Raw genomic sequence first — 26,908 nt, forward strand, 5'->3', positions numbered from 1 at the left:
CGCACAAACAACAAACTACATTTAAAAAAAAACAACCCAGAGAGCTTTGAAGTGTTTATCCAAATAAATCCTTCTTTAAACTAGAGAGTGGGGACACGGTAAGTTTTCTATTTCTTCTTTCTTTGTAGCAGTGTCTTGTGTGGTAGGGTTATTAAATCCCTCCTGTGGAGGGAAGTGGACCTTGATAAAGTTCTTTCGCTATCGGCTGTGTGAGACGCAGTGTTTTCTAAGTGCAGTTCTCTTTGCCAACACCCCAGCTGCTGCTCGTGTGCAGATGACTGTGTTTATAAAACATAACAACCCTTATCAGCCTATGTCGGGATTCAATTTTACTGCAAACAATGGAACACGTGTGTTTGCTATCAGGAGGTAAAGACAAGCTGTTGGGTCTTTAGTGTCAGTTACCTTTAATTTTTTCTTGTTGTTGGACTTTTATTTTAATCTTATTTTTTTCTTGCAAAATCTTAATTTGTAGTTACTGGTGGTTTGTAGATGACATGGTAACATCTTCCTTTTTACAGCAGGCTTGGCCACGTTCCACAGATGGTCCCACTACTTAGTAATACAGTAGAATCCTGATTATTCCAACTCCCCTTATCCTATCCATCCTATCCAGAGGTGCTGGAGCAATGTGTATAGTGGGGGTGCTGAGAGCCAACGAACCAAACTGTCAACCCTGCATATAATGGAAACCACTTCAAGCCAGGGCATGCAGCAGCACCCCTCGTTCCAGCATCTATGCTCCTATCTAATGAGGTGCCAGTGTATGTCTATTCTGTTGACTCCGTCTGTTGAATTCTGATTATCTGAGCTCTCAATTATCCACGCATATCTGGAGTTGCCGAAGCAATTTAGATTCTATTGTATAAGCCCCACATAATGTACATCCTAGGTAGAATCTTTCTCAGCTGTGTTTCTACTTTGTAACAATGCATTTTCCTGCACCTAAACAACATAGTGTTTTCGCTTGGGATTCCTATAGCTATGGCGGCAAATTCTGTGCTGATTTACATCCTGGACAATCTCAGGGAAGTTCATGTAGCTGCTCAGTGCAAAACTGAGTCCCATAAAGTTTTTATCAAGAATATTAATTCTTAGGTTGCCCAGGGAACTTTTAGCTCTGACTTGCAAGTTACTTCTTTTTTCTAAGACGTGCTCTGACTCAAACCTTGTTTTTTCTTATCATTTGCCTTTTTAATATATGTATTCTGGGTGTTTAGAAAACTCAGTGATAAGAATCGTCACACCAAAACAAACTTGCAAATCTGCAAAGATTTATTGTAGTCTCAGTTTGCTACCTGACCCAACAGGGGAGTATATATGCTGCATTGGTAGGAGGTGTGGACTCTTGCAAGACTTGTCTATATTTAAGGGCAATGATTACAACACTGCTGAGCAGGGAAATGGCACTGTGCATATGTTTTTGTTTTTTCACAAAGGCGTAACTTGTGCTGCTTTGCTGGCTGGCTCAACCTGACTGGCAACGCAGTTGTCATTCTTTGGTGCTTTTGTTCTTTCTTTGTCTTGTGTTTTTTCATCTGTTGGGCTCTGGTTTGAAGAGTAGGTGGGTGTTCTTGGTCATTGTGCAGTTTTTTATCACTGTTGCTTTGCTTTTTAATATCTGCTTATTAGGACAGTCTCCGTGCACTTAGACTGTAAACTCATTGGGGCCGGACTGTCTCTTCAGTGTTTGTACAACTCAATGACGTCCTTGCCCAGGACTAGGGGGCCTAGGCACTTTGGTAATACAAATAATAACGACACAACATCACAACTAAGTGGAGAAACGAGATCCCATGCTGCCATGTTTTTGACTGTGCTATAGTTTTCCAGAAGTGAAGTCTTGTCCTTGGGGTCACGTGAGACAAAGCAGCGGAGGAGACCCAGGAGGGACGATCTGGCCCTGGCAGTAAGATTGAGTCGATGTCCAGGATTAGATGGGAGGATGTTTTCCAGGGCGGCGTTCTGGGATTAAAGCAGACCTCTCAACTGGAGAACGTTCTGTGATGCATCCCGGGCTGGGGCTGGTGCTGCCCCACAGGGAGCATTTGTTGTGATTCTTTCCTATGGCACCCAGCAGTGCCTCCCACCTCCACACATCCCTAAATCACCTGGCAGTGCCCCCTCCCCTCCATCACAGGTTCATGGCCCCTGCCTGCAGAGAGAGTGGGAGGGCCAGGGGGAGGAGGCATGTGAAAGGGATTGGGGGGGGAGGGGAAGTCCCTGTTTGACCCGCCCCCTCCCCCCACTCACCTGGTTCATTGGGGGAGCCCCCTCCCACCCAGAGCTCTGTTGACTGACAACACTGTGGACCAGTCATGGCTCTCCGGTGAGGGTGAGGCTCTGCGAAGCAACCCCGGGGTCTGTTCAGAGCACCCCAATTCACTTACAACTGCAGTTCAGTCAGGGCTCCCCGGGATAGCAGGAGGGTACCACTCCCCCCCCCCCCCATGGTGCCCCTGCAATCAGCACAGGGCAGGGAGCGTCAGAAAATTGTACAGTTTAGACTGGAATGTCCAGGGGTCTCTGTTTGGCGGCTGCTGCCCCTGCCGGCTGGAGTCTAGGGCTGGTTCCTCTGCAGTTTTCCCCCAAGGCCCCATGGTGGGTGGGGATTTAATGCTGTGTTTGCACAGCTCTCACTTCAGGGGTTTCTCACCTTTCGTGGCACCAGAACGGAACTGGATTTTCCTATGTAGGCGAGAATAAGCTGTGCACATGCCCTCTTATTGCAACGCCTTGTAGGCATCGTTACTTAGTGTTTGTGAATGCATGTGGCCAGTTTCGGGAGGCAGGTGGAGAGGGAAAGGTGATGGGCCCCCTTCCTCTAGAGCAGTGGTTCCCAAACTTGTTCCGCCACTTGTGCAGGGAAAGCCCCGGCGGGCCGGGCCGGTTTGTGTACCTGCCGCGTCCGCAGGTTCGGCTGATCGCGGCTCCCAGTGGCCGCGGTTCGCTGCTCCAGGCCAATGGGAGCTGCTGGAAGTGGCGGCCAGTACGTCCCTCGGCCTACGCCGCTTCCAGCAGCCCCCATTGGCCTGGAGCAGCGAACCACGGCTACTGGGCGCCACGATTGGCCAAACCTGCAGACGCGGCAGGTACACAAACCGGCCCGGCCCGCCAGGGGCTTTCCCTGCACAAGTGGCGGAACAAGTTTGGGAACCACTGTTCTAGAGCTAGGAGGAAAAGCACCCCACACAATCAGACGATTTCGGTGTCCTTCAAAACTAGTTGAGTTCTGGTCTGCCACTCCCACCATGAATCTCTCCCCTCCTTAGTCCTCAGTTAGGTCCTTCCTTGCCAACCCCTGCGTCTCCTTCCTGGCCATCTTTCTGTCACCCAAGAACCCCGTTGGAAGTAAACCCCATAGTTTTCACATTGCGCTGTCTGTGACCGATGCTTCACCATCAGTTGAATGTGGGTGGCTGACATGTTGCCAGGAATATTGCTGACAGAAATGCTGCACGTTCCTTTCACGGAAGCTTCCTAAAATGTAGGCTTCTGTCCCACAAGCTTTTGTACTAAACTTGCCGCCTTCCATCGCAAACCAAAGCAGTGCATCTTCCATCCACTCCAGTCTCAGAAGGAATGGACAGGAACACCTTAGCTGTGTTAGCCTTCGGGACGACTCTGCTCGTTCTAGCTTCTTCTGTACCTGGAAGGGGTATGAACTCATAGGCTGTGTCCGTGGTCTCCAAAACGAATGACAGGTTGAATGATGAAAAAGGAATCCCACTGGCTTTGTTTTTTGATTGTTCCCCAGAGTGAGAGATTTCAAAATGTGGCTGATTCCTAAAATGTTTGCTGGCTGGGTGCTGTCTTGGCACCCTTGGCAATGGTGAGAATTAAAGAGAGTGGCTGGGATCCAAGCAGTTCATTGATGGTGTAATACCCCCAGAAGTAAAACCAGAAGGTGAAGAAAAGCGGTATTTATTTAACAAAGCTGATTATTTTCTTATGACAGCTAGTTGTTTATTTTAGACCTGTCACTACTCCAGCTGTGATATAGCAAATAGATTTAAATGCCATCCCTGTCCTTTAATTCCTTATCATTAGGGATATACCCTAGGGAGAGGGCATGCTTATGTGTGTGCAAACACAGACACCCAGTGGAATGAATGATGTAGTGCAGCCCCAGAGTTATTTATTTTAATATGTCAGATATTTCTGACCTGGGACAGGTCCTGATGAAGGGAGGGGAGTGTAAGATGCATACAAAGGCTTTGCTTGCCGACATGGTGTGCTTGGGGCTCGCTTCGCATCATTCTCAGGCTATGACATCCCCAAACTCCCAAAGAAAAGTCCCATGTATAATTTCATACGGTTGTCATCCCATATTTAGAAATGACTAAACTTGTTCAGTGCCAGGAGAATGCATTCCTTTAATTGCCCTCTTCTGACTAACTTTATTGTAGTTAACCTTTCAGTGGACTACCTGATCCGTCCACTCCACTCCACCCCATGCATACACAGGAAATGCCTGCCTCCAGCTGTCTTCTCAGCCCACCTTTCCTGCTTCCAGGCTCCCCTCGGACATCCTATCATTTATCTGCACCTCTACAAGCTCTGATTAGTGTGACCCTGCCATTCAGGCTGAATTTCTGAATGGACATTTGTAATATGCATTGTTTCCAAGTGAAAATGATCTAATTGCATGGCGTGTTTGTGATCCTGACTGGCCTGAGATGAAGCTATTTGGCCTGAATTTCTTAGGCAAATCATAAAATATGGTCTAGAGTGCATAAATATTTGTCTAACAACCTTTCACTTTTTATAAATCAAACCAAGGTTCAGACCAGTTAGTCTTGTGGGTTACCTACTCTTCAAACGTGGGAGCCTAAAGTTAGCCATCTACATCAATATGTTGATACCTAAATACTGTACCTGTTTTAGGCACATAATACAGACTTGGCATGTAGGTACCCAACATTCTAAAACATCTCTGTTTAACTGAAAAACAAAATACCTGCAAAATTTCCTTCCATATATCTGACCTGAAGCTTAGAACAATCAAACTGGAGAGCATGCCAAAAGAATCCATCCCAGGTTGTGTGCAGATGCACAGTATGTTGGGAAAATTAGATGTCAGGGTTATACTTGAATCAAGATAGACCACCTGTAAAGCTGTGGCTTCTGAACCTTACTGAGTATTAATATATTCAGGATTGTCTCCCAGCAGCTTGGGACACAGGGCACCCATCCTGATTCTGACTGAATGCTCTTTCCAGTGCTGCTTACTTGATTTTGATGATACTGTATTTATTTGCAACCCCATAGAAACATCGTTTGGAGATCATGGGATGTGGTAGTTCCACAAATGCCTACTACTTCCTGCGGAAATCGGAAAAAGGTGAGTGTCTCTCATAAAATATTTCAGTCTTTCCTGGTGGATTATAAAGGTCCTGCTAGAAAGTCACAAATATTCAGCATAGAGATGCATCAGCTGTATTGCCTGATGACATTGTGTGGCCCAGTTGTATAGTTGAGTGTCCCATAAAAAAAGACATTCAGTTCTCAAAGAAGATAATGGTAAATAGCTTTTAGCTGAGGCTGAGATTAAAGGCAGAGGCAAAGCTGTGAAGCAAAGCAAATCTGTTGCAGTTGCTGCCCACGTTAATTTGTCAGTTACTGGTAAACATGCATGTATTGTGCTCCCATGCTCTGATAGTGAGAGCTGTGCTGGCATGAACACTACTTTCTACGGACTTTGAAACTGAAACCAAAACGAGGGCTGGTTTGTGCAGTGAGTTTGCCAAACCAAACTGGGATGATGGAGAATTAAGCGCTTTGGCTCTTTTAGAGGTTAGATTTTGTGGTTAAGCAGGTTGACAGTGTCTATTTTAAATTGTGTTAATGCAATGATCTTCTTGTCTCGTCACTTGTGATTGGGCTTGACAGAGTTCGATTTTTTGTTTTTCTAATTAAAATTGATCACGTCAATGTTTATTTTTGAGCTTTTTTATTTTTCTCTATTTTAGTTTTCACAGATATAGTTTCATGATGCCAGCTATATGATGGCAATAATGTGTATTTGTAGCTCTAATATAGTATAAACTGATTTTTTGTTTATTTTGGAAATAAATGAAATAAAAAATCAGTTTCTCAACAGAATGCATCAGTTATCTAAGGCTACATAACAGTATTGGAATCATTTTGAAAAAAATCAGTGTTTTGATTTTTTTTTTTTTAACTGAAACCATTCAGCAAAACAGACACAAATTATTGCAATGTTTTGGTGGCACCGAATCTGCATTTATCGCCCAAAAAAGTTTTGGTCAAAAAACCTTGCCCAGCTGTAAATACAATAAGGCATCTAGATATTGATAACCATGGTACTTTAAGTTCAGTGAAGTCCGTATATATTGTTAACCATGTTCTGTATGTTCCTATGTGTTCCTCCACATTCCCAAGTAATCTCGGTAAATGCAGTCAGTATCTTACATAAGTATGTTGTATGCAGTGTTGTTGTATCCATGTCAGTCCCAGGGTATGAGAGAGACAAGGTGGGTGAGGTAATATCTTTTATTGGAGCAACTTCTGTTGGTGAGAGAGACAAGCTTTAAAGCATGGCTTTCTCACCAATAAAAGATATTGCCTCACCCACCTTGTCTCTCTAATAAGTATTTTGTAAACGTTAGGGTTAAAGAGCTCCATGTCACACAGGGTGCTCCTGGTAGCACAAACACAATAGATACCCTTGTATATTCCATGTGCAGAGATACCCCTAACAGAGCATCTTAAACCTTTAACCAAGGCCCTGTCCACTATGCAGCCATGGTATTTGTTGCTGAGTCTATCACATACCCTAGAATCATGCTTCAGTATCTTTGTTTTAACTGTAATTGTTTCCAGCTCATATGGTTGTGACAACCACTTTGAAAGGATAGCTGAGTGTACACCTGTTCAGTACTGTCTTCCTGAGTCCATAGACAACCTGAAATACTAGCTCTCAGTGGCGACAACGGCTTCATTCATTTCAAATGCCTGTTAACTCTGAAACCTACAGATGACACTTTAAATAGAAACATTACTAATTTCATTGCTGTTCATTTTACCAGAAACATCCAGTTAATGTTTATTCCGCAATCTCAAACTGCATCCCCAGCTGCCAAAAGACTCACATGCCGTGTACCTGGCTGTCAAAATAATCCGCTTTCTCCTGCCGACTTCCCATGCAGCTGCGCTTGTCAGTTAAAAACGAGATCTGTGCAATACTGAAAACTAGAACATAAAATGGAATTTAATTTAAAATAAATAAAACCTAGGAGACTGGTCTGAGTGTAATATTCATTTTCAGATTTCATTCATTTAAAAACTGTCTGTTATTTAATGAGACTGTAACAGAATTTGTCTGCCACATCAGAGTACTACAGAACCAAAGGTGTTGCTGTGGGGTTCAGGCCCAGCTTGCTGCAGCATATACAGAGGCTTGTCTCTAACAACTGAACGTAATCTTCAGCTTTTCTTCAGACGAGGAATCTGAGGTTTAAGCTATGCATGTGCAACTAAATATTGGATCTGTTATTTGGTCCAAATTGTCCCGTGTCCACAAAATCCATGTGGATTCCCTGCCTCTGCAGCTGCATTACTGGTTTTTCCTGGACCTTTCAGAGCTCTGTGGAGAAGGATTAGACGCAGAGCCAGATGGACACACATCATCTTCCACCAGCCCCATGGCCATTCTGCGGGCAGTAACCCTGCATTCTGTGGAATCACCTGGGAATGTTTCTGGTGGAAGACATGGGCTGCAGAAACCCTGGCAGCATGATTCCATTAGACCCAGCCCAAGAAAGAGTGCAGAAGGCCAGGACTGCACACACATCTCAAAGGAGCCACTGGGACCAAGCCCCTGCCCACTTCCCAGCGAGGCGATCTCCGATCTCTCTGATGGAACAGTGGAGAGGAAGCTCCACAAGAGAAACTTCAAAAATGTCATTTCAACATACTAGATCATTTTCCACTTCTAACCTCTGAGTCTCTAAGATGGGGAAAGCACCGCTATAAAACTAAAACCCCACAGCCTCCCCTTGTAGCTCTAGTGTGAAATTCCCACTTCTGATGCTGTTATAATGAACAAGAAGACCAGATCCTCAACTGGGGTAAATTGGTGTAGATTGAGGCCGTGGAGCTTTGCTGAGATAGCCAGATCCACAGCTGGTGTATCTAGAGTTCTTCACCAATTCCAGTTCCTATTTGAATACTTAATTTTCTTTTATTTGAAGGCCATTCCATTCACTTAATGTGGACAGGATTGGTTAGACTAATTTTCAGTGAGGAATCCAAGTGTGTCGTTTGAGTCTCCCTTTCCCTTCTTTTCAGGCTTGAGATCATTGCATAAGCTGATCCAAAGCGCCCTGAAGTTAATGAAAGTCTTTCCTGGTGGACTTTGGATCAGGATCTAAGAGCAGAGATCGGCCTTTTTGAAGCTGGTTCTTTTTTAACCATTTGGGGCTTTCTCCATTTTTAATTCGTCTGAGAGTTTCCCGCTGCAGCCAGAGTCCCTGCATATGTCTGAGTAAAATGTAACCCCATTTGTTTTATTAATGCTACAACAGGCCACCAGGGAGCTGCCTTCTCTCTCATGTCCTACCTGTGCTGGTCGGTTGACTTGGCCTCAAACTGATCCTATGTCTCATCTGCTTTTTGTACATTGCCTGATGCTCCAATGTGATGTTTTGCTGAGCAGTGTGTAAACCCTGTGTCACATCCTCCATAGGACAGAAGGGTTTTGTCCATTTGTCCGCATTGGGAAGCAAGGGCTTTGTTGCTTCCTTGAACTTGTTCTCCTGAGCACCCCAACTTTCCTGAATGTTTGAAATTACGGATTGTGAGAGGTGCCTGTTAAGTAGCCACTGAATGGGGGGTATAACCTTTTGTAGCTCTGACCCCTCCGCTGACTGAAGTCAGAACTAAACTCCAGTCTCCACCCAGCATTCCTGTGTGCCAGGTACTCAGGGCCGGCGCAACCCATTAGGCGACCTAGGCGGTCGCCATGGGCGCTAACATTTGGGGGGCGGTGACCGCGGCGGCCGGATCTTCGGCCGCCCCGGTCGTCGGTATTTCGGGGGCGGGACCTTCCACCGCTTAGGGCAGCAAAAAGGCTGGTGGCGCTCCTGCAGGTACTTATTGCAGGGTGTCAATAGAAAACGTACTCTTCAGGGTGTGGGTGGGGGAGGGAACGGAGCAAACCAAGCCACTTGAAACACTAGGAACCAGGCAGCAAATAAGACGTGGTTGAGGTGCTTTCACATTTTCCTTAAAGTGAATGACATTGTGGTCAACCTGGAGAGGGTGAAATCTTCCATCTTGCTATACACGGCAGGGCCAGAGGCACTGGAGATCAGTGAGGCATACAAGCAGGAACATGAAGGGGACTCCAGACTGCTAGACAGTTATCTAGGGTTGCCAGTTTTGGTTGGACGTGTTCCTGGAGGTTTCATCACATGACATAGTCTTTAATTAAAGATTAATCTTCAATTCCTGGAGACTCCAGGACAATCCTCAGCAAAAATGTCACTTGTGCCAGGCCTTATTTTATTTTCGTATGGTAACTGTATTATTTGGGAAATATGGTAGTATGTGACCGTCAGTGAAGACTGCATTGCAATGCTTGTGCACAGAGGGGCAGTGGTGAAGATGTGTATGGTCTTAATGTTGTTATTTCTTGACTTTTGTATGTTTAGGCATGTAACCTTAATGTTATCTCAGAGCAGGATAGATTCTGCGCTGCTTATGCGTCAGTTTAAAATTTGCCAAAATAATGCACCTTACTTCGTATTTTTGTTGATGTATCTTAAAGTTGCTAAGAATCATAAATCTTCACTTAGGGTAGGGAACCCACGCTGTTGATTGATCTACTTTTGATACCGTGTAGAGGTTTGAAAGTAGGGTTTCCTTAATTACACAGGCATTAAATTAAAATCAGTCTATTCAACTTCCTAGTTGTATTTCTAATGTGCTCATCACTGTGGTATCTAGGCAGGTTGACGTTCTTCCAGGGAAGTTTAATTAAGGGATACTCCTGGAGAAGTCTCATTTGAGTGACCAGATTTGGTTATTAATGATTTCAGACAAGGTGAAAAGGGCAATATTTTATTCACCATTGATTTGGGTTTTTTTAAATTGTATTTGCTACAATGAACGGGCATATTTTAGTTTCTGATTACCTCTGTTTGGGTTTGCTGAACAAGTGGAGTTATATCCTCTAGTGAATAGTTAAGTGTTGGTGTGTATCTGCTGTTCAGTTTATTGCCCAGATCCTCATAAAATGTGGAAAAAATCTGTTTCTTTTCTTTTCTTTCTTTTTTAATTCAGTGCAAACACTGCCAGATGCAGCTCACCCAGGTAAGTTGGTTGATTAGAACACATGGCTTTTTCAGTTGTGCAATTGCAATGATACATAAAGCAGCACAACAAAACAGTCGCTTACTTTAGCAGCACTAAATGACTCACGTGATGTTAGATGCTCAGTGTATGGTCACTATTGAATCTTTTGTGGACTTAGAAGATCTGGTTTTAAATGTAAATGACTGGTAACTCAACTTTCTGAGGGCTGTCTCTGCTGTTTCTAATGTGCAGTGGCTTTAGGGAATGAGGGAAGGACTGCTTTACGTAGGGAGACTGGGTTTAAATTTCAGTCCATGAATTCAATTTAAGACCCTTTATTGATCCTGGTTTCCCAGCTGGCTTTACTGGGTGGAAATGCCTTTTCCCAACGGGGGACAAATACGTGGCAATGGGCTCTTTAATCTCACAGACGAAGGTCGGACAATATCCAGTGGCTAGAGGTTGAAACTACACAAATTCAGACCAGAAATAAGGTGTACTTTTTTAACAGCGAGGATAATTAGCCATTGGAACAACTTACCAAGGGTTGTGGGGGGAAGTCTCCATCGCTGGCAATTTTAAAATCAAGATGTGATGTTTTTCTGAAAGATCTGCTCTAGGAAATCTTGTGGGGAAGTTCTGTGGCTTGTATCAGACAGGAGGTCAGACTAGGTGAGCACAGTGCTGGCCTTGGAAGCTATGAATCTGCCGAGCGTGAGGATTGAGACCTCATCTCTCGTGTGTGTAATCTGTCACTTCCAGCTTGGATTACTGCAGTGTGCTCCACGCCGGCCTAACCTTGCAGACCGCTGGGCTGCTGCAGCTGCTGCAGAACATGGTTGGCCATAGAGAGTACATTACACGAACAGTCCAAAGGCTGCACTAGCTTCCTGTTTGCTCCCAGGTGCAATTTCAGGTATTCATTTTGATCTTGTGGCACCTTAAAGACTAACAGATTTATTTGGGCATAAGCTATGCATCTGAAGAAGTGAGGTTTTTACCCACGAAAGCTTATGCCCAAATAAATCTGTTAGTCTTTAAGGTGCCACCAGACTCCTTGTTGTTTTTGTAGATACAGACTAACATGGCTACCCCCTGATATTTTGATCTTGAAATCTTTGCCTGGTTTAGGTCCTTGCAACCTGAGCTATCTGCCTCCCCTCATGTCCCATTGCCCTGGTGAGATCAGCTGAGGTGCTGTTACTAAGTCCTTAGATTTGAACAATTGAGGTTGGTAGCCTCAAATTCACTCGAACCCACTAGTCTGAGGTCACAAGTTTGCAGCCATTTATAGGGCAGCGTGCAAAGTATATGTGTTCATTGTGGCTTTTGACTGTGATGGGTTACAGTAGAACCTTGGAGTTATGAACACCAGAGTTATGATCTGACCAGTCAACCACACACTTCACTTGGAACCAGAAAGTACCCTATCAGGCAGCTGCAGAGACCAAAAAAAAAAAAAAAGGAAATACAATACAGTACTGTGTTAAATGTAAACTACTAAAAAAATCAAGGGAAAGCAGCATTTTTCTTCTGCATAGTAAAGTTTCAAAGCTGTATTAAGTCAGTGTTCAGTTGTAAACTTTTGAAAGAACCACCATAACGTTTTGTTCAGAGTTATGAACAACCTCCATTCCCAAGGAGTTCGTAACTCAGAGGTTCTACTGTACTGGGTGTCCTTGTTTTTAGGGTTGTTCGGATAGTAACTTGAGGATGTTGCCTTTGTGTTCAGGTTTTTATTAACGCAGGGAATAGCTGTAAATTCAGGGATTGCTTAATCAATGAATAAAATGCAAAGCACTACTGATATATGTGTGCTAAGTATTAGCACGTTTCATTGGCAGGAAGCATGTTTCAAACCCAGGCGGTGGCTTTTGTGTGTTTCCAGTGGTTCTGGGGAGTAGACGCTTGTTTCCTATACAGGAATGCATGGATTGGAGGCTTACCTCAGAGTGGATGGGCAAGACTAGCCTACAAAAACGTGCTGCGAGCTAGGTTAAAGCAGAGGTAGAGATTTCAGGTTTGCTTCATCTCTGTGTTATGCTAGTTCTGTGCCAGTGTAACCCTTCTGAAATCAGTGTAGTGACAGCTGTGTAAAACTGGAGTAGCAGTGATGAATCAGGCCCTGTATTTATTTGACTTAGAGCAGGCAAAGCCCAGCTTTATTAAGGTACTGGACAGGGTTCAGGCCTGGGTTCAAATCTGGGCTCTGCCACCGACTCTCTTTGTGACCTTGGGCAAATCCCTTAATCTCCCTATGCCCCAGCTCCCATCTGTAAAATGAGAATAATGATACTTGAGAGTCAAAAGGTGGTGGAAATTGTCTTATTTAGAGTTAAGCTTTTTGAGGCAGGATTTGATTAAATAATAACAGTGCCATGAGGAGCCACCAGGGAGAGCTAGAAGTGTCTTGGGAGTCTCTGACAATAGAGAGAGATCTATGGGATCAGACTTTTTCTTTTATGACAGTGAAAAAAGTGTTTCTTAGTTAGGATTTACCCTGAAGATAATGTCATGTTAACATCTGAGCTGGCTGGGAAATTTTCAGCAAAACGATTTTGGTTGGAAAATACCCATTTGTTGAAGTAGAAACCTGTCTGATTCAACTAAACTTTCTCTGGAAGGTTTCCTGAGTCCGGGATGGAACTTGGAGAGAGAGAGAGAGAGACCCTCCATAATAGCCAAGAGCCTGGTGGTTTGGGCACTCACCTGGGATATGGGAGACCAGGTTCAAGACCCTGCTCTCTCTGATTTGGGGCAGGGTCTTGAACCTGGCATCCCGCATCTCAGGTGAGTGCCATAACCAGTGGGCTATTGGCTAGTCTCAGATCTCTCTCGTTCTCTCATTTTTAAATGGGGAAAGATCTTAGTTTCATCCTGATACGAAACCAAATGCCAGAATGGAATTCTCTTTTTCTGGACAGCCCGAGTTAATCCTTTCCTACGATTCACTTGTGAAGGAGAAAACTCCCTTCTTTCCCTGCATGGCTGGGAGGGAGAAGAGCACTTGCCCAGGTGCTGAGATACAGCAGCTCAGCTCTCTGGTTCTGTTCTGTTCTTTGTGTCACAGCCTTCAAGGCCGCTGTCCTGATCCAAAGATGGTATCGACGCTATGTTGCCCGGCTAGAGATGCGCCGAAGGTGCACGTGGAGAATTTTCCAATCCATAGAGTACTCCTGTGAGCAGGATCAGATCAAGGTACGGTGCTAAAGAGAAGGAGAGAATGGAAGCGTATGCCCTCTGTCGTTGTCGTCTTCATAATTCTTATCGGGTATAGTGCTTTGCAGACCCACACAATCCTTTCCCAGAGAGGAAGGCCCTGGGATGAGACTTTGGAGGCCTGGGTTCAATTCCCAATTGTGCAGCAGACTTTCTGGGCGGCCTTGGGCAAATCACTTACTTATCCTCTGTGCCTCTGTTCCCTTTCTGTACAATGGGGATAATACAACTCCTGTTGTCTGTTTAAATTGGAATCTTTTTAGAGCAGAGACTATGTGCATGTACAGGGCCTTGCACATGCCATCTTTTAGCATTTTATCTAAATCAAGTGGGCCCTGATTGGGTTGAGGCCTTTAGGAGCAACTGCAATAAAAATTGAGCGGTGATGAAGACAAAATACAAGACCCACTGTATGTGTGTGGGCGGAGGGGAATGGATGAGACGAGGGGAGGAGAAGGGTGACTGTAGGATCATGTGGTAGGTAGGTGAGTAATAGGCATATTTAGAGACTTCGACAATTGGGTTTTAAATATAGAGGAATTTTTTCGCAAGCTTCTCTGTTCCCCTTGCTTATGTTTGTTCTCTGTTCCGCCTGAGTAGGCCTGAGCTGCATGACACTTCCCGCCAATGAGCAGGTGGCTTCTCGAGGCTTTTGTGGTAGACATCTGAAAGCCGTTTCGGTGGCTGCTGGGCAGGGAAAGTTGTCTCCTGCAATGAAATAGCAGCTCCTGATCTACTGCCTCCTCTGTTTATATTTCATACTTGGTATTAGTTAATGTCTGTTTTCTGGTAAGGTGTTGACATCCATATGGCTTCCTAGCCCCCTTCTGGCTCTTTTCACGTTGACTTTCTTTTGCGTGTTAGTCCCCGTTCACTTGTATATGATGGAAGCCAGAAATACGTAATCTTGAAGCCGTGGGGAGCAAATGAAATGAGACAGGATTGGGCGTAATTTGGTGTGTCAGCTCCTCTGGGGGGGGTTTATGAACGCCAAGAGGGAAGCCACGTGAGCTCTTATTGCTTAACTTGGCTCAGCATTTTCTCACCTGACTGCCTTTAAGCAGATATTTGCATCTTTTTCTTCAGCATGTGAAGTTTAGATCAGAGAAACGGTAGCTGAAGGGAAAATGGAAATCTGGGTAGACCCTCAGAGAGGGATGCTATGATTTCTTGTTTTCCGTACCCCCACCTGCAAACTCCCTTGAAATAAAACAGGGTGGAGTGAAGCAAAGGTAGTAAGGAAAGCCCTGTCTTTTGCATGCATTCCAGAAGCAGTTATAAGGTAATGCTTATCTTCAGCCTGATCCAAAGGCCATTGACATCAGTGGAAAGATTTGCACTGTCTTCACTGGGCATTGGATGAAGCCCTTTATTCTTGGTCTCCCAGGGCCAGATTTTTTTACTGTTCTATACCCAACATGCTTCCAGTGGGCTGAACTCATCTGAAAATCTGGCTGTTAACAATTAGCATTAAATTGGAAAGATGGTTAATTAAATAGCACTTGACACAATGTATAATTAATGAGTGGAACTCTCCACAGGGGGATATTTTGAGGCAAATGGCTCGGCAAGAGTAAAAAAAAGTTTGATCTTTTATTGGAATAAGAGCAGCATCGGTAGTTTCATTGCCCAGGGTAGAAATGAGCAGGACTATCGATCCACCGGCTTCACAGCATAAATTAATAGCCACCTAGAGCTCAGGGAGAATTTCCCCCCATGATGTAATATTGCGCAATTGGCTGCATTTTGTGGGTTTTACATCTTCCACGGAATTATTTTACATTGGCCTCTTTGGGAGAGTGGATACTGGTCTGTGTAGACCACTCTTCTGCTCCACAATGAGAACCGGTGTGACCGGATTTGCTGTGTATGCAAAGGAGGTTGTGGAGGCTCAAGTGAAAAGAGGAACTGTCTTCTGAAGAACACTCCGCGGTAGAGCTTTTAAAGCTTTAGCTCGTGTCTTAGGGTGAATAACATGGCGCTCCTTCTTGTCTTCTACAGCTTCACAACTTCTTCAGCTACCTTATGGACCACTTCACACCAAGCAGCAGCAGAGAGAGTAAGCCTGTGTATTCCATACATAGATATGGTACTTGTGGCCCTGAAAGCTGCATGCTCAGTGCAGGGGGTGGAGAGGGAGGTGGACTCACATGGCTCAACGCTGACACTTCCAGCTGATTAAGGAGTGACCTCACGGGGATCTGAAGGGAGACCTGTCTAGATGTCAGATGCACCTGTGACTACAATGCATGCGTTCGAGGGACCGGGATTATAACGCAGGCCTCAGGAGTTTGAAGTGGGGTCAGGAGTAAAATAGGGAGATCCCTTGGGGGCTCTGGAGCAGCCACGACCCCTCTAGAAGTTGGAAGGGGGAATAAAAGTACACATCCAGAATATTATTGTTATAAAGGAGCTTGTCATTGTCAGATGTTCCCTAACTACAATAATCAGGGTCCTGTGGATTCCATGATTCTGCAGCTGCAGACTCCCCCCTTGGAGAACTTGCTCCAGAATCTTAATTTTCTTTAAAAATATTAAGTTTCTAGCCCTCATGCTTGTGGCGAGAACTGTAAAAATATGACTGCAAACCAATGCAGTGCTGCCTTCCTGAGTTGATAGACAGCCTGAAAACAATAGCTCTCAGGGGTCTGGACTTCCCAGTTTCCCCCAGTGGTGTGTTAACTCTAACTATACAGGTAACATGTCAGCATTAACTATTTCACTGCTGATCACGTTAGCAAATACATCCAGCTGATGTGCTTATCCCATCATCTCAAAGTGCCTCTCTCGCTTAACTGGGTGTCCCAACTTTTTCTCCCCCAACAAATCCTACAACATGATTCTGTATTGTCACTACAAAATACATTTGACGATCTGGATACAGAGTAAAATACATTGACTATTATATCAAAATAAATAACACAAGAGACCCTGCCCTGCTTATACCATTCATTTTCACATTTAATTCAGTGGGGGGGGGGGACACACAAAAAACTCACCACAGACTGGCTGCACCAAAATGCTGCAGAAATCAGGAGGGCTTTCAGAAATGCTTGCCACAGAGCATACTGGGCCTTGCCTACATCTAGTCCGAGTCATATCTAGAGCTGCTTGGAAATTTTTTGTTGAAATATTTTTTTTCTGTGGGAAATCCCATTTTTGTCAAAATTGAAACATTTAAAAAAAAAAGTTGATTTCAGTGAAAATTCCTGCGGAGAGAATTTTTTTTTTTTTTTTTCAAAATTTGAAAATAATTTCATTTTGGAAAATGTCCGAGTTTCCTTTCAGATGTCTGAATTTCATTTTGGAATTTCAAAATGAAAAGTTTCCAAAACCTCAAAGTTTTCAGAATCTGTTTTATGGGAAATTTGAAAAATAGTTGTTTTCATTCTGCATTGGAATGAAAAATTTCAAAATGTCAAAATTTCTTCCATGCAGCAAATTCTGAGTTTTGACCAGGTTGAGTTCCCTCCTCTCCTCCTAATGCAGACACAATCTAGTTTCTAACCAGATTATATGCTTTGGAATCAAGACTAAAATGACAGGTTTCAGAGTAGCAGCCATGTTAGTCTGTATCCGCAAAAATAACAGGAGTACTTGTGGCACCTTAGAGACTAACAAATTTATTAGAGCATAAGCTTTCGTGGGCTACAACCCACTTTTTCAGATGCTGAGAGGAGCCTACTGAAGGGTTGTTCTTGAATACCCCCCGGCCTGATGATCTTTAGCAAGTCATTGAAATTACACATTGGGCCCAATTACCCCCCCCCTTTTTTTTTTAAACTCCACCCAGGGGACTTCATTAGCCGCATGTTGACGGAGGAAGAAAGCTACAAAGACACAGAGCTGGAAAAACTCTGCGACTATGAATCTGTAGAGGTGCCAGATTCCTACACTGGACCCCATCTCTCCTTCCCACTGCTGCCTGATCATGCAACTGCCTTACTAGAAGCTTTCAAACAGAAACATGTAAGTCCCCCTAAAGGGGGACTGTAGTGGTTCCCTCTCTTTGCACTGCCATGGAGGTGGGGTGGTAGAAGGATAATTCTAGGGGGTGATCTGCCTCTTTTCCCCCCCCCAGATATGTGGTCAGGAATATGAAGGGGAAATTTTTGAGAACATCACCTTCTTTTGCTCCACAGACCCACAGAATCTACATGTGATTATTCTGGAGGCTGCTGACCAAAAAGACGAACAGAATGTTAGGAACTATTAGGAAAGGAATAGAAAACCAGACAGAAAATACCATATTGCCACTATATAAATCCATGGTGCACCCACATCTGGAGTAGTGTCCAGTTTTGGTCACCCCAGCTCAAAAGGGATGTAGTGGAACTGGAAAAGGTTCAGAGAAGGGCAACAAATATGATTAGCGGTATGGAACAGCTTCCATATAAGGAGAGATTAAATAGATTCGAGCAGCTCAGCTTGGAAAAGAGACAGCTAAGGGGGGATATGTTAGAGGTCTATAAAATCATGATTGGTGTGGAAGAAACCAGGGGATACCCAATGAAATTAATAGGCAGCCGATTTAATATTGTACAAACCAGAGGAATTACTTTTTCACAGAGCATACAATTGTAGAATGCGTTGCCCTGGGAGGGTGTGATGGCCAAAAGTATAACTGGGATAAAAAAAAAAAATCAGGATAAGTTCATGGATCATCAGTGGCTATTAGCCAAGGTAGACAAGGATGTAACCCCATGCTCAGGGTGACCCTAAACCTCTGACTGCCAGAAGGTGGGAGAAGACTGGGTGGATCTCTCCAGAATTGCTCTGTTGTTTACATTCCCCCTGAAGCCCTGATACTGGCCACTGTCATAGACAGGATATTGGGCTAGATGGACCATTGGTCTGACCCGGTATGGCCATCCTTATATTCTTACGTTCAAATTTTTGGCATGTGTAAATGGGCACTGCTCAGTTAAAATCAATAGAGTTGGATCCATTGACACCTGTAGAGACTTTGGCCGTACATATTTATCCCTGTTTGAACGGAGAGGTGAGCACCTGTTCCCCAGCGAAGCCCTCTTTGTCAACTGACCTAGGAGCAGCTTTGAAGGGAAATCCATTCTCCTTGGCTGGAAGATGGAAGCTGTTATGCATATAAGAAGCACACGGGATCTTTCAGGGGAAAAGGCAATACACCGTGTTTATTGAAGATACAGCAATTAGCATATGCACTCAATCAGACCCCCACACACTGTCCTGCCAGTCGATGTTATCGTTACCAGTTCAGAGTCCAGATCAATTTAGTGGCCAGCTAGATTGATCACGGGTAGGTAGGAGCCGGGTTCTGTCGGTCGCGACACGATGTTCCGGGGAAGTCTTGGCAGGACGAACCCGAAGTTTCATGGCAAGGCACCCTGTTTATATAGTGATTTTCCTTCATTGGGACCAATGAGTTTTGCACCTCATGCTGTAATCAATTGTTATTTGACGAGTGCTTGTTTTTTTAAATTGTTTTTCTCATCCTTTATCTTGTTCTTTCATCAAGTCTCTCAGGGAGTTACCCCAGGCTGGTTTTGATCACAGCTATCTTGTCCCCATTGATAGGTGCCTGTCTCATCTTTAGAGTCGTCAATCTGCCCTCTTCTAACATTTCAATAGGGGTGTGTTGCAGCCTCCTGGCACCCTTGCGTCTGTCCTCGGTTCCTCCCTAGAACATCTGAATTGATTTACACAGAACATTTTGAACAGGAACATCAAGTTGCAAAGCAAAAGAAAAACAATCATCGCATTCTTTTACTTATTTTAAAGTGCTAAACCTACAACAAAGTGGTGACCCTAAAAGGTTTGTTTCTGCCTTTAAATCAGCCCAGACACAGATTCTGGCTGATGCATCTCTACCAATGGCCCATTAGGCCATTCCTTTCTGCTATTCAAAAAGGGTGGCTGGCAGGATATGGTCAAATCATACATCAATACATTTAATACATGCTACATTATTATTCTTTATCCTTCATTCTAAACTATACAAAATACAAACGTAAAATCCTACTACTACATGTTCCCCTTTTGACCCCCAAGAACAATTCTTGAGTGGGTCATATTTTATACAACTGTTTCATAGCAATATAGTGAGAGGCAATTCGAGCTTGTGGTTGTAATTTAACAAACATTCTTTTTGTCCAGCAGCACATACAACACATTCCTAGCAAGCAAACACAGAACAATATTAACACAACTAGTAATGGGTGAAACATAATAGACAATGTGCCCTTAGAGGTCGGCGACCAGCCTTTAAAAACATCATACCAGTGATAGGCTGTCAATTCTTTTTCAGACCTAGCAATTTTTAGCATGTCTTCATTTGCATGTAATATTTGAATGACACGCTTCCCTATATCCCTCTGTGTTTATTGTAAAAACGGAGTCACCTTTGTTTCTGACAACAAGCGATCAATTAGATCGTGCCAATCCAGGCCAAGGGTAACAGAGAAATTTAACCGGGGTGGCGGTTATAGTGCACTGTGCTTCATCTATCTTCGGTAAATAGTACGTGTGATTGCTAGTATATAATACACTACATTACATCTACATTCATCCACTGGGGGTTGGCTAATACTTGCATCTTCCCAGAATACTGGTTCTCAGGATGTAACACACACACATTATCCATTGTACAAAACACGTGTCATATTTTCTAGTTCGTCCCATACACATGTTCCCAAGGATGTGTCCTTGCTGCATGGTTCTATGGTGACAGGTAGGGACAAGCACACCCATTTCTGAGGGCTTCACTCCGTACACCCTCGGGTGTCCAATAATTTCTTCTCTTTCCCAGCCCACTGACCCATAACCCGGGGTAGCCAAAAGGATCCCATGGTCAATTTTGGGAGCGAGCTCACTTTCCATATTTCTGTCTCCACAGACTGTGGGTGAGCAATATTAACAATAATTTCACCTAATAACAAATCAGGCTTAACCATGCTGGAAACATATTGCATCCATTCATGTTTGTAGGTGTCAAACAAGGACCTCTTCTGTTGTTTTAAAAGATGCGTTAATACCTGAACATTCCCAGATATTACCCAAAACATTTCGTGTTCAAGTGATGCTAAACTAAGAATTTGCATCTCAGTACATCCTATGGCCAAGGCAGTTTTATTCCCTACTTCTATTTGTTGTTTATACAGCAGCCAGGAGGTGGTGTTCAGCCACCACCACATATTCCATGTTGCTTTTTGGTTTCCCAGCCCTATTTGTACCAAATCCACAATAGTATCTGCCTGCTTGTGAATGAGACTAGCTTGCAGTTGTGACAAGGAACTTAACTTATTCTTAATTACCTCCAGGTCTACAGTATTCATAATTCCTGCTCCAAATCCAACTCCTCCTAATATGGTGTCTACTACATCTCGTTTTGCTCGGCCATTGGGGTGTTGATGTGTTTTTATCTAGGCCGTTATAATAGGAAGGGAGTAGGGTGAACATTTGGGTTCCAATTTAGACACGTTCAACTGAGTCCAATCCATACCAATGTTTATTTTTATTAATAGTGGATTTAACAAGACTTTTACTGGATCACTTTGAGTCACAAACAATTTTGGTTTCTTTATCTTAATTGGGATACCTCTTTTGAATGCATAGTTCCTGGTCCAGGTTCTGGTGCATGTGTCCGGGAACCATAGGCTCAATTTACTATGGGGTATTGGACAGTATCCCACAATAACTGTTAGTATTGTCCCTGTCTTAACAGGCTTATCCCATTGATATGGTAATCGTGGGTAGCTGGAACACCACGTGGTATCCCCATAGGGACCTTCTATTTTAACCCCCTATTTCCCAGTGGTTTGGTATTCCTGTGGTGTTTATAAGGTGAACCTTAAATCCCACTTCCCCTTCCCAGGGATATATATAGGTATTTCCTAAGGGTTTTAAGAGTTGGCTAGCATTATTATCGTACCATTCCATGAGGATCACAGGTAGGACTCCATGATTGGTTGGTGGGGAGTGAATTATTCCTTAAAGATTGGCTTATAAGGAGGGCTGCATCTTCTCCCATGATTGCTCTAATTATCTGGGCAATAAAAGTTCCCAGAGGCAGGTAAACACGCCAGACCTTACACTGGAGTCTCATTTTCTGTGGATTAAAATTGTGGTGGTTAAGCAGCGCCTCGTGCTCAGGCTCCGGGATGTCCTTTTTTGCAAAGAATTCAAACATCAGTATTTATGTAAACAGTTTAATTTGTGAAACATGTACCCATTTCAGTTTTCCTCTTTTTCAATGCGGTATACCAATGGGCTAAGGCGGTCCACTATGGAGTAAGGGCCTATCCACTTTGATTCCAGTGATTGAACCTTTTCCCCATTTTAAGGTACATGACTTGGTCCCCTGTTTCCCACAGGGTTGCCTTTATGGGCCTTTGTTTCTGAATTTTGTTGTTCATGTGTGCAATGGCCTGATTAACCCTATACTGGAGGTTGGTTTTATCTTCTTGTAACTGTTTGAGCCATTGAAAATAATCATGCTGGGTTATATTAGAGCTCTCTTCTTGACCCTGTACTAGGTAACTAGTATCAATCATTAGGTGCATTGGATGTCCAAACAGAATTTGAAAGGGTTGAATTTTTGTCCTTAATCTATTACTGCTGCGGTAGGCACCCAAAATCAGAGGCAGTTTATCTGGCCAGTTTTTTCCTGTGTGATTTACTACCTTCCAGAGTGCTTCCTTAATAGTGCGGTTCATGCGCTCTACTTGGCCTGAGGACTGAGGCCGGTATGGTATATGGAGCTTTTGTTTAGTTCCCAAGGCTTGTATCATTATTGTAAAGTTTTCTCCTACAAAGGCTCCCCCATTGTCAGAATCTATTATTTCAGGGGTGCCATATCTACATATCTAGATACTACCTCATTAAAGAACTTTTTGGCCAACACCCTGGTGCTGTTATTTTTAGTGGGAAATGCCTCCACCCATCCTGAAACGGAATCAGTTATTACCAATAAGTACTGGAATCCTTGGCAGTTTATCAATAAAATCAATTTGAACCCTGTGCCACGGCCCAAGCCTTCGTTGGTGCATCCTGTGTTGCCAGTGCGGAGGACAAGCCTTGTCCTGAGTGCACCACACACAATTTCGCACCCATGTTTTAACATAATCTTCCATACACTCCCATTCTGCTACTTGCTTTAGCCTTCTTAAAGTCCCTTCCACTCCTTCATGCTACAGTAACTCCTGTCTTTCTATTTTTCTATTAGGGCTGTCTGTAGCGCCATCTGTTGGCTCAGATGTGTCAGCACAGACGTTCCTTTCTTGACCTCTGGTTACAATTGCTATGTCATGTTGTCGGGCTACTGTATCTACCCAGTTATTCCAGCTGGCCTACATACCTGTTCCTATACTGTGTGCCTTTACATGTCACACCTTTAACTGTTGAGGGTTCTTTGTTACCCACTGGTAAATCCATTTCCATTCCTCTGAATATGCAATATCCTTTCCATCTGCTGCTTTCCACCCGTTCCTATACCAATCATGTATCCAAAACTGTATCCCCTTCACACAAAAATCACTGTCAGCATAAATATACACGGGCCGTGGGGAATTTTCATATTGCCTGAAAACCTGATCAATTGCATGGTGCTCGGCATGCTGAGCCAATCCATGGTCTAAATGTCCCTGAATGACTTCCTCTTCTAAGTTAATGGCAGCGTATTTTACACATCTTTTCCCTTTTACTACCATTGCACTCCCGTCAGTAAACCAGACGTGCTTTTCTTGCTCCACGGGATCTAATTCTTACAGTGGGGGTGCCTCTACCAAGGCAATTCTTTGCTCCAGAGTGACCTCTGGACATTCATGCCGGTTCCCTTTTTCAATTAGGGCATGTGTTAGCATGTCCGGCTTGGACACCGGTTCTGTGGTCACCCCTCTATTAACTAAGATAAGCATCCACTGAGCCATTCGGGTGTTTGAGACTTTACCTCCCATCAATCTCCCTGACAAAATGTACTTGAGAGGAGTGTGGGGGCTTTGGATAGTAATAGGGGCCGTTCCTGTTGGGGGGCTCAAAAGATTGCACTGCACAGATGGCTGCTAGACACGTTCACAGGGGTCAAAATTTATTTCTGCTCCTTGTAATTTCCTGGATTCATATGCTACCGGCACTAGCTTTCCCTCTTCATTGGTTTGTAATAGTGTGGCAGCCAAGGCCATGTTATTAGCCGCCAAACGACTAACCAAAGGCTGTGATTCGTCAGGGAAACGCAGGGCTGTGAGAGCCTTCTGTTTTAGCAGGGTTAAAGCGGAGTCCTGCTCTTCTCCCCATTCCCATTTTGTCTTTTTCTTTAGCAGTTTCCACTATGGGTGAGTGATTTCAGCATATTTATAAATGTGTGGTCTAAGGAAATTGAATCCTTCTAGCAGAACACTTAAAGAGTGAGCGTCGGTAGGGGCCGGCATTTCTACCAGGGCCCTGACCTTCCTCTGATCTACCTGTCTCCCTTCTTGTCCAGCGACTGCGCCCATGTATGTAACCTGAGGTGGCACCAACCGAACCTTGTCTAAGGCTACTTTGAACCCCATTTCCTGACTTCGTGCCAAAACGTTTTCTGTTAGTGTTTGCGTTTGCGCCTCAGTTTCCCCAAATATCAAAATGTCATCTACATCTGAAAACACAAAAGGCCTTTCTTGTGGAGCCAACTGGCCTAGCATATCCACAACATGCCGAGGGGCAATAGCTGGGCTGTTGTGACATCCCTGGGGCAACCGACAAAAGGTCCGTTGCTGCTCCTTTATTGTAAAGGCAAACTGATCTTGTGAGTCCGGATATAGGGGGATGGCAAAGAAACACTTGGCCAGATCAATAACTGAGAAATATTTAGATGTGGCTTGCACTGTTTGTATGACCTGTGTCGTCATAGCCACAATAGGGGCCATAGGGACGGTGCCCTTATTGATTCTTCTATCATCAATTGTTAAACGCCAGGACTGGCCGTCTGCCTTTACCACTGGCCACACGGGGGAGTTAAAGGGTGAATTCGTTTTTCGAATGACCCCCTGTTGTTCTAATTCCTGGATGGTTTGCACCAACTGGGCCTCTGCCTCTCTCGGGTAGGAGTATTGTTTTTGGGGAGGCACAAATTCCCCAACAATCTTAACACAAGCATTAATTTTACTGCAATCTGTTTCCTTTTGAGTCCATACTGAGGGGAATTTCCAGTGCCGCTTTTCAGCTTGTTGAGCTGTAAGTGCGGCTACTGGTCTCTCTCCCCCTTTTGTTAACATAACATCCTGCCCGGTTTTTCCTGAATGGGGAGGGGGAATTTCTAACTTCCAAAGAGTGTCTCTGGGCATATCAATCACCACATTGTTTTTGAACAACCAGGCAGATCCCAGAATAATTTCATCATCCATATCGGGAGTTTGGATCAAATCCCCTAATGTCTCGAACCCTTGCACCGAAAAGGGGACTTGGGTCCATTCCCACCTGAGACTAGGTTTCCCTTGAATGGATTTCAAAGCTACCTGTTTTAGTCTTTTTCCTGCTTTTGGGGTTGTTTGGATTAAGGATACAGTGGCTCCTGTATCTATTAAAGCTAGTGTAGGGTTATATCCACCCTGCTGAATGTACATACATGGCCGTCCCCCGGGATCCCAGGAGACTTTGCCTATGAACCTCCACCTCTGTGCCCCTACTGGTGGTGGGGGTTCCCCATTCAGCAGGCCCCTCTATTCTTGCCCAGAAAAGGGAGTGGGTCCGGGAAGCATTGCAGCGAGGAAGAAGGGGGTGGTACACTAGGAGTTACGCTAGCCACCTCTTTTGGTGGCGTTTGCAACCTCATGGCTTCCCTGACTAGTTCTAGTGTGGGGACCCTGTGCTGCATTAGTGTTCGCCAGGCTATCCGTCGAACCTCATTTTCCGTGTGCCCACCTCCCTCCTTTGATTCCTGGGAGGAGGCTGTCTGATATTGCTGGAGGTCTGGGTATAACCAATCTCCTTGTCGCCCCAGTTTCCCCGTCCATGGGATCGTCCTCTAGTATATCCTCCCTGGGACCCCGTGATTCCCTTTGTGCTGCTCTCATTGGTGTACGTAACGGCTGGTTCTAATGCAGCTACATAGGCAGCTCTCTCTTTTTTGATAGCGGGCTGTGGTCCCGAATGGGTAGTTATTTGTTGGACCAAACCTCTTAGTTCCCCTAGGGGAGCTGGGTGACCATCTTGCCAAATTCCAAGTCTCCCGGAGTAATAGGGGTTAGGGAAGCAGCAGTCTCTTAAAGATTGTACGCTGAATGCCACTTTGTCCAGCGCTGTGGTGTTGCCCATCGGTGTTAAGCCGGCCATTATCTGCATCAGACCCCACCGGGTTAAATAATTCTTAGGGTCTTCATTGGGCTCTTGGGTTGCGGCTACGGCTTGTGCTATGAAATTGTGCCTGCCTATTTGCTCTCCAAAAAGTCCCATTAAAGTCAATATGCTATTGTTATCGTCAACTCTAATCCTACCTAGGACCACCCCCGAATCTCTGAAGCCGCGCAGACGCCCATCAAGCGGCAGACTTCAATTGCGTTCAGCTCTTCCCTTATTGCGAGCAAAAACGCATTAGAACACCATCTGGAGAAATTCCGATAATCCCATCTCTTTTATTGTAACTTCTCTTAGGGTATCTTTGAGAATGTCTAACGGGCTTTGTTTTCATTCTGAATCAGAATGAAAACAAATTTAAAACCCACCAAATTTCCTGTAATACAGAAAGTCCGGTTCCCGCCCAGCTCAGTTAACAAAGTGGTGGCTCCTTGAATAATGGCAGTTCTCTGCGACTTTCTCCCTCAAGAACAGTGCTGGCGTCTCTACAAAGGCTTGGCTAGACAAACAGTGAGCATGCAGCGTGCAGCTAAATCTACAGTCCACTAGCCTGCTGTGCAAAGTATCCATGTGGTGCCTGCTGCTGTGCATTCAAAGTCCCATAATGAACTTTGATCTACTCCACTTTGGAATAGGGGCAGGTCAGTGCTCACTACGTGAGCAGGCAGGGTTCACTTGGACAATTAGTGCGCAGCAGGCTAGTGTGAGGTGGATTTACAACCTAGCTTGCCACACACTAACTGTTCATCACGATGTGCTCTTAGTTCAGCAGCATTAAATAAATTCTAGATACGTGTGCTGCACCTGGACACAAGGCAACACAAAGTCGCACTTTCTGAGGGGAAGACTAAAAATAAGAAACTCCTGGAGGAGACTCTTTTCCTACCTGGAATATCTGGGCTGTGGCTCTGTGGAAGCGAGGCAGCAAGGTCTAGTGGATAGTGCACTCGACTGGGAGTCAGGAGTCCTGGGTTCTATCGCCGGCTCTGTCACCAGACTGGCGTGTGACCTTGGGCGAGTCACTTCCCTTCTCTGTTGCTGTTTCTATCTCAGCCTGTGCCTG

The 26,908-nt window shown here is 44.5% G+C and overlaps 1 protein-coding gene across 1 annotated transcript in view; it reads left to right on the forward strand.

The window, feature by feature from the left end:
* Window positions 1-5,289: 5,289 nt before the first annotated feature.
* PPEF2 (protein phosphatase with EF-hand domain 2) overlaps window positions 5,290-26,908 on the forward strand; it is a 31,601-nt gene continuing 9,982 nt past the window's right edge. Inside the window, exons 1-5 of the mRNA XM_065405262.1 lie at window positions 5,290-5,344; window positions 10,309-10,338; window positions 13,391-13,518; window positions 15,541-15,598; window positions 17,333-17,508. Coding sequence (XP_065261334.1) covers window positions 5,290-5,344; window positions 10,309-10,338; window positions 13,391-13,518; window positions 15,541-15,598; window positions 17,333-17,508 — 447 coding nt within the window. The remainder of the gene's footprint in view (window positions 5,345-10,308; window positions 10,339-13,390; window positions 13,519-15,540; window positions 15,599-17,332; window positions 17,509-26,908) is intronic.

Source organism: Emys orbicularis, chromosome 5 (assembly GCF_028017835.1).
Source record: "Emys orbicularis isolate rEmyOrb1 chromosome 5, rEmyOrb1.hap1, whole genome shotgun sequence".
NCBI lineage: Eukaryota > Metazoa > Chordata > Testudines > Emydidae > Emys > Emys orbicularis.